Raw genomic sequence first — 7,658 nt, 5'->3', positions numbered from 1 at the left:
ACAGAAATTGCTAAAAATACCAGAGAAATACAGAAGATATACAAATATGAAACACAGTTTTTCTGGTGATTCAGCATGTCTAAAAACCAAGACTGGGATCATTTGTAGCTTTATAACAAAAAATGACAACAATTGCTGTCCTCAACTTTTCCCAGTTTTGTGGATGATACAACATCCTGTTAATGGTGTTCTGAGTGGAAGCAGAATAAGCTATTTTCTCTGAATTTAGGTCCTGCCCAGAACTTTTAAAATCCTTTTTTAAGAAATAACTCTTCCTTTACTTATGAGGTCTTCTGATACGTAATGGATTATAATATAAGCTACCCAATACTGAAGGTGAGAATTGGAAGAATGGAATTTGTAAAGTGCTCAGGCTGTTTTTCACAGGGTAAGATGTTCCCTTGATCAAGTTCCCTCCTTTAAGAGATTTGATTTAGTACTCTTGTTATAAAGTCTCTGTGCACTGTCTGCATGGATCAGTTCAACAGCAATTAGCCTACTTGTCTTGGTGCCTGGGACAACACCACCTAATCGCAGCCACTGCAGAGATATCAGTCATTGTCCAGCAGGCAGAGAGAGCTCACAAACACCCAGACACCCACATCCCCCATTTCCCCCTCCCCTTCTAACAATGGGCTGCACAGCCAGTGTCCAGGGCTGCTGTGGGTGGCCTCCAGCCCTACGTCTGGGTATCCCTGTTCCAGGACCACCCAGAGATCCTTGAGCCTGTGCTGCCCTGACTGTGCTGGGAGCTGGAGCTGCTCTTTGGGGTTGAGAACTGGGAGATGGCTGTGGCAGAGGACCTCATCATGTCCAGCCTGTGCATCTTTGGGTTGAATGAGCAGGCCCTGGTCCAGCTGCTGGAGCACTCCCTACAAGAGTACTTGGACTTGTTTGTCTTCTGGCTGATTGACCTTGTCATGTTTCGGTGCAGCGAGGAGGTCTCCTGATGGTTGGACCTGGAGGACTCTCCCACTGCCAGAGGGCAGCAGGGCCACCCTACAGCCACCCTTGGCCCTGCTGCCTCCCTGGGGAGTGCTGCCATCTCCAGCCTGTTCCCCTCTGGCAGCCCTCCTGGTCCCACTGTAGACGAGCTCCCCAGCACCTTGGTCACTGCCTTTTGGAGCAGCCCTCATGAGAAGCTGTAGGAGAAGGCCATAGGTCCTTTCTCTCCCAACCAGGGCAGGGACTGCTTGCATGGAGGGTCCTGGTGCCCCTTGAAGAGGAGGACTAGCAGTCCCCAGACCTCTTCACCGCCATGCAGGAAGCCACCTGACCAGTGGCACTAGGCGGGCACCCCAGGAGCTTGCAAAAACAAGGCTGGCCAGCAAGTGGGGCACATGTTGGTCCCCAAGGGGGTTTGGAGGCTCTCAGCAGTAATTTAATTTCAGAAGAAAACACAACTGTGAAAACTACAGGCTGACTCTGACAGTCTGTCATTACTAGCAATTCAGTAGCATTGCTACCAGAAAGGCTGGAGGTAGGTATGCAGAGGAGGAAGGTGGCTCCAGAGCACAGGCTGGTGCTGCTGCAGCTGGGGTGCTCTGGCAGAGGGAGGCATGGAGGTCCTGAGTCCTCCTGGATGGACAAAGCAATTCAGGGTAGAGCCCTGGGAGAGACACCACCTCCTGGGCCTGCCCTGGGGGTGTGCTCACGCTTTCTTCAGCCCAAACACCTTCAGATGTGTTTTCGTCCATGGTTGTGCTCCTGACTACTTCCCTGGGCCTGAAATCTGCCAGCTGCATCTTGTAGTGAGACAGCTGGAGGTGATCAATACCCTCAGCTGGAGGGGCTGGAAGACAGCATCGATGGTGGGTTTGTGAAGAGGTTTTTCTTGGTGGAGATGGAGAAGACCAAGTCCCAGCAAGTAAGAACTGGCAGGGTCTCCTGCCTCATGCCAGCAGGCAATGCCCTGGGGCTAATGAGTGGGCAATGGCTCCAGATTGTTCTTCCTCTCTGGTTCCCCCAGGGAGGAAGAGAAGGGACAGCTAGAGGGGTTGGGGACCCAGGGTTCTTCCTGCCCCTGCCAAGGCACTTCTTGCCCAGAGGGAAAGTCTGAACAGAGCAAGCATGGAGGAGCTGAGGGAAGTCACACCAGCCTGGGCAGAGGAGTAGATTCATCTACTTCTATCCTTCCCTTCCCCTTGCTGGGCTTGTTGTCTCCAGGACTATTGTACTTGGGCACCTGCTCTTGCAGGAGTCTTTCCCCACATTCAGGCACCATCACACTTCACGTGATGGGTTTGTGGGACCTCTTTCTCCTGATTTGATCTCCACTGAGCCTGGCTCTGTGCTCTTGAAGGGCCTCTGTATCCTCCTTTGAGTATCACTGAGACCATCCAGCTGGACCTTTTCCACCTCATTGGAGAGCTATGAGACTTAGCCCTCCACTCTTTCTGGGGCAGTTTTTCCTGATTTGATCCTTCCTTTCCCCTGATACAAGTAATGTGGCACCTGGCCCTTGATCTTGCATGTTCTCTTTGCTGTGATGTGAGTGCCATGGGACCTTAGAGCGCTGCGGGGTCTTGGAGCACTGTGGGGCCTTGCCCACTGCTCATGGAGAGCTTTTCTGCTGTGTTTTGAGCAGGATAGCCTTGCAGGGCCCATTTCCGAGAGCAGGCTGCCATGGAGCCTGGCTCTGGGCTTTCCAGGGCCTTTTTGCTCTGCCTTGGCCACCTTGGGGCCTGGCTCCTGCACTGGCAAGGAGCCCCTGCATTACCCAGGGCCAGGCCCCTCGGTACTCAGCTTGGGGCAAAGAGGTCCTGCACAAGTACAGAAAGATGAACATACTGTTGCCCTCAGACACAGGCTTTCTCCCCTCTCTTGAAGATCCAGCCTTGGTGTGGACCATTTTCTTCCCCAACTTGGAAAAGACCCTTCTTCAGCAGATGGTTGCCATCAGTTCCCTGCACCTCTCATCATCACCACTGCCTCCCCACTGCGTGGCCACAGCACAGCCCATCTCTGCTGTGAGTGAACCCCACAGAAGGTGCAAAAGTGTTTTTCACTTGCCTGGAGTGCACTAGGATCCCTCTGTTAAAGCTGGGGAGTTACACATTAGCTGATGATCCTTGTAAGGAGGGCATATTCAGAGAGCAATGTTATGTTGCAGATTAACACTCCTTTGAAACTGTTTCCTTCAAGGAGGGGGTCTCTCCTGGAGACCTGTCTGGTTGATCTCTCTCCAGTTGTACAGGGGTATGTCGGGTGCCTACTGATGTCCCCAGGGAAAGTCCAGGTGTGCAGCCACCTCTGTGCATTACAAAGTTGATTGTGCTTGGCTGAAAAGGTGTGTCCTGATGATGCAGGAAATGCTGAGAGCCAAAGATCAGGCATGCCAGAGTAGCAGGAGGAGCATTAAATCTCCTCCTAGTCTGTTTTGGGATATGCAGCTGAATAATCCTCACCATTTCCAGCATTCTATGAACCAGCTCTAAGCTCTTCTCACAAATATGAAGCATTTTAAAGTCAGCTGTCCTTTCAGGAGACCACAAGCAGGCAGCCAGAGTAGTATCAGCCTGATCCTGTACAGTAAAGTGTGACTTTATGATACAGATTCAGGTTTTCTGCTTAAGTGCCACATTCTCTCATTTCCCATAAACGTCAACGACTTCATAGATGTTTATTTCGTCAGCTCAGAGCCATGCATTCTCAACACCCAGTCAGTGTTTCTTTTCTTATTCTTATACTGGCCTTTAATTATTTCAGTTATTTTTCAGTTTACACCCTAGTAACTGCTTGGTTCTCTTGTTGAAATACTCTATTGTTTACAAATTTTTGGACTTAGCATTAAATGGGGAGAAGAGCACAGTGAAACCTGTGCACAGCTAGTATGTGAGCAATACCATGGCCTGAGACAGCACCAGCTGATAAGAATCACAGGGTCTCTGACTGACTAGAAAAGACACTGCAGAAGGACTTTGGTTAATCTAGTAACTGCTAGATCTGCTATCTGAGAAATAAACCCAATTGCAAATACTTGATAAGAGTGCATGTGAAATTTCGGAGGTTTAGGGCTGATCATATTCATAATGGGCCCTGGGCCTGAGCAATATCCTGTAACCCTACCACTTCTGTCCATTCTGTGATGCGAACAGCGTATTTGTTTCTGCCCCTCACAGTCTGCACAGTCTGCATGTGACAATGAATAAATTAAAAGGTCACTTTCCTTAAAGCTCCCTGGATGACAATGGGACTGCAGGCCAGGCAGCTGTCCCCTTCAGCAGGGATGCCTCTCAGTGCTAAGATACAGTAGCTTTTTAGCCTAAATAAGTAGGTTTTAAATAGAATAAATCACTAGGAGTTATAGCATTGTTGATTCAGTATGCTGTTAGTGTAGCATTACTGACTTAGCATGAGTAGCTACATTTGCCGAAGCTTTAGGCCACATACTGTGAACTTTTCACCTGGGTATGCTTTTTCTTTTAGTAGCTGGTATGGTGTGCTGTGTTTTGTATTTTTAGTGTGACAATAATGTAGCTAATACGCTGATGTTATGTATGGCTAAGTAGTGCTTACTCTAAGTCCAGGTTTTTTTCAGTTTCACATGCTCTGCCAGAGTAACACAGACCAGAAGATATGGATACAACCATCAACAGCAGCTGCAATTAGGCAAGATAAGAACCTGTCTGACGACACTGAAGGAATCCAATGGAGAGCAAGGAGACCCAAATATTACTATTGGACTGGACCATTGCATGACGGATGGGAAAGTGGCCTGTAAGGGTATAATTGCCCAGGGATTTCTTTGTTTGGGGCCTCTCTTTGGAGGTACCCAGCTTGAGCTGACCCTGCTGCTGTACCACTCCATTAATTTTTTTATTTTTACAAAATCCAATGCCTGAGACTCTGCTTCAGGAAACCTAGGGTTTGAACTTTGTAGTAAATTAACACCGGATGCCCTGGCAGAAGGTAAGTGATTTGGGAATCAGCATGATGAAACTTTGAAATCTTAGATGCATGATGAAACTTTGCAATCTTAGCTAAGTGCTAAGCTATAGAGAATGGGTATGCACGTATAATCCTTCAGCTATAAACACATTTAAAACCTGAGACATAAAACTGACCAAGTCTGGGACTAGGAGTGGGTCCAGCCGCACCTAGACTCCTCTCTAAGAAGGAGTTCAGAAAACAAGGGGGTCCATTCTGAAACTCATGACTAAATGGGAGGTTTGCTCTTCCCTTTTTCCATCTCTAGTCCCTATGTAAATCATTCCAAGAAATGCTAACAAAATTTTCGCTCTGTATATTTCCTCCATGTAGTAAATAATAGAGTGAACTTTGCCATGAAATGCTGTTAAGTCACACTTTTGTCTAAAAACTCATCCATGACAGGTGGCAATGCAACTGGTGGAGAATTATGGTCACCCCCACAGGAAGACCGAAGGCCATGCAGAAGTGCAGCAGCAGTGAGCATGCAGCAGTCTCTGCAAGGTTTTCCTACTGGAATAGGTAGAGCTTGGCCAAGCTCACCCTGCTGCTGTGGGCTTGCTGTGACCAACAGCAAAACCGGAAGGTACAGGCCTGCTTTTTAGTGGCAAGAATAAAATATTGCAGAAATAAGACATTTATACATGGTTTCACATTGCTAATCACAGCTTAAGGAAAGTAAATAAATCAACCAACAAAGGCAGATGAATTTAATCTTCCATGGACCACAGATATGAAAAGCCTTATTTAACAGTGTGGCATCACAGTGCCCCTACAAACATGGTGCAAATGACAGAGCGAAAGCTGAGCCTCATGGCTGGCCTGAGCATCCCAGACCCAATTTCCAGTTATGTTGTGTTTCTTAGCTTATGAGTGGAAAAACTGTTTCTCCCTGTTTTTTCACAGATGGTGTGTGTTGTGTCTCTCCCCCTTCCCACCCCACCCTGCCTTTTGGAGTCACTGATTTCCTGGTGACCCCCAGAGGCGTGCAGGCGCATCCCCTGGCCAGGGCACGAGCACGCTGGCAGCAGATCAGCTGCTCGAGGAAGGAAGGAGGAGCAAGGACTGGCGGCGTTTTGCTGGTTGTAGGGATAAATGCCCCTTCCATTTGGAGTACATCTCCCAGTATGGATGACATTTCCAGTGTGTGATGCCTGTGTTAGCTGAAGAGCGTGAGGTGTTTGTTTTTTGTCCCACAGTGGGCTGAAGGTCCAATAACCCTCCAAAGGGTTTGGACCACCACACCTCTGGTGGCACAGGGGTGTCCCCGCCTCTTGTGTATCCCCGCCCCCTCCCCCCTGGCCCCCTGCCCTGTGGTGGGCCTTCCGAGCTCTGTGACACGCACGGTTGCTACCCTGACGATCAGCCAGTGAGGCACAAGGCGTGGTTGCGAGTGCCCACTCCCTCCAGGACAGCGGGAAAGTGCCATTGCCATCCCTGTCACCGCCAGCTCACACAGGTGAGCGAGGTCCACTCCTCCCAGGGAGAAACGTGTACATGAGCATGTGTGTGTCCAGCAACTGCAGATGGTCCTCAGCTCCTTCCCTGACAACTTCTTTTCTCCACAGCAGCAGGATGTCGGAGGAGGTAGAAACTGCTTTCTGAAAATTTGCGGTATATGGTGACACATCAGCCAGTGGCAATGACATGACAGGGAAAAACTTCTCCAAACTGTGCAAAGAGTGTGGGGTGATGGATGGGAAAGCTGTGACCAGCGCTGACGTTGACATTGTATTCAACAAAGTCAAGTGAGTGTCGCAGGGAAGCGGGGTGGGCAGCACGGCGGGGTGAGAGGAGGCGGTGGGAGGAGGCTGAGAGGAGCAGCCCTGGGGGTTTCACATCCTGCTGCCAGCCAGCGGTGAGGCAGCTTTCCCCTTGCTCTCCTGTCGCCGTAGGACCAAGGGTGCCCGCACCATCACCTTTGCTGAGTTCCAGCAGGCCATGAAGGAGCTCTGCGGCAGGCGCTTCAAGGGCAAATCCCCGGAGGAAGCGCTGCAGGCTGTGTATGGCCTCATTGCAGGGAAGGAGCCTGGCAGCGTGGGTACCACGGTGAGTAGCATCTTCCTCTCCCGCTGTGCAGTGTGAGCTGCCACAGGACCATTTGTCCCTGCAGCAGGAAACTGTGCTGTCCTCCCACAGCAGGAAGAGCTGGTTTGTGAGCTGTCTCCTAACGCTGGCTGCCTCTTGCTGGTCTCCTTGCTTGCAGAAAGCCACCAAGGTTGGTGGGGTCGAGAGGCTGATGGACACCAGCAAATACACCGGCAGCCACAAGGAGCGTTTTGATGAGAGTGGCAAAGGGAAGGGTCTTGCTGGCCGCCAGGATCTGGTGGACAACAGCGGCTACGTCAGAGGCTACAAGGGAGCTGGCACGTATGACCAGACACACTAGGACTCAAAAGTGCTTAAGGAAAGCAGAGCCTTTCCCTTGTAACATGGAAGGAGAGGCAAATAAACATCTCATGCAACCAGCCTTCAGTGTCTGTGCACCACAAATCCAAAAGGGTGGGAATACCTGGGGTGCACACCGGGTGACTGCCAAGAGTGGTGCAGGTTCCCCATGCGGCCATGCTTTTATTGCTGTGGGATGGGGCTAAATCCAGCACAAGCTAGCCTTCTGGATCAGAAAGGAGCCAAGGCCTGTATGGAGCCCTCTGTACTCAGGAGGATGATGTGAAGGGTTTGCCCTTGGCTGGGTACCAAACACATACCGACTCACGCAATTCCCCCCA

General features: G+C 50.2%; 1 protein-coding gene across 1 annotated transcript; it reads left to right on the top strand.

The window, feature by feature from the left end:
- The first annotated feature begins 6,504 nt into the window (after positions 1-6,504).
- On the top strand, positions 6,505-7,318 carry LOC104471331 (tubulin polymerization-promoting protein family member 2-like). Its single transcript, XM_010086646.1, is given in 3 exon segments — positions 6,505-6,677; positions 6,825-6,978; positions 7,136-7,318. Coding segments are annotated over 3 exon segments (510 nt in total).
- Positions 7,319-7,658: the final 340 nt, after the last annotated feature.

The sequence above is a fragment of the Pterocles gutturalis genome, unplaced genomic scaffold (genome assembly GCF_000699245.1).
Source record: "Pterocles gutturalis isolate BGI_N339 unplaced genomic scaffold, ASM69924v1 scaffold14441, whole genome shotgun sequence".
NCBI classification, from domain to species: Eukaryota; Metazoa; Chordata; class Aves; order Pterocliformes; family Pteroclidae; genus Pterocles; species Pterocles gutturalis.
This window is presented reverse-complemented; position numbering and strand designations above follow the sequence as displayed.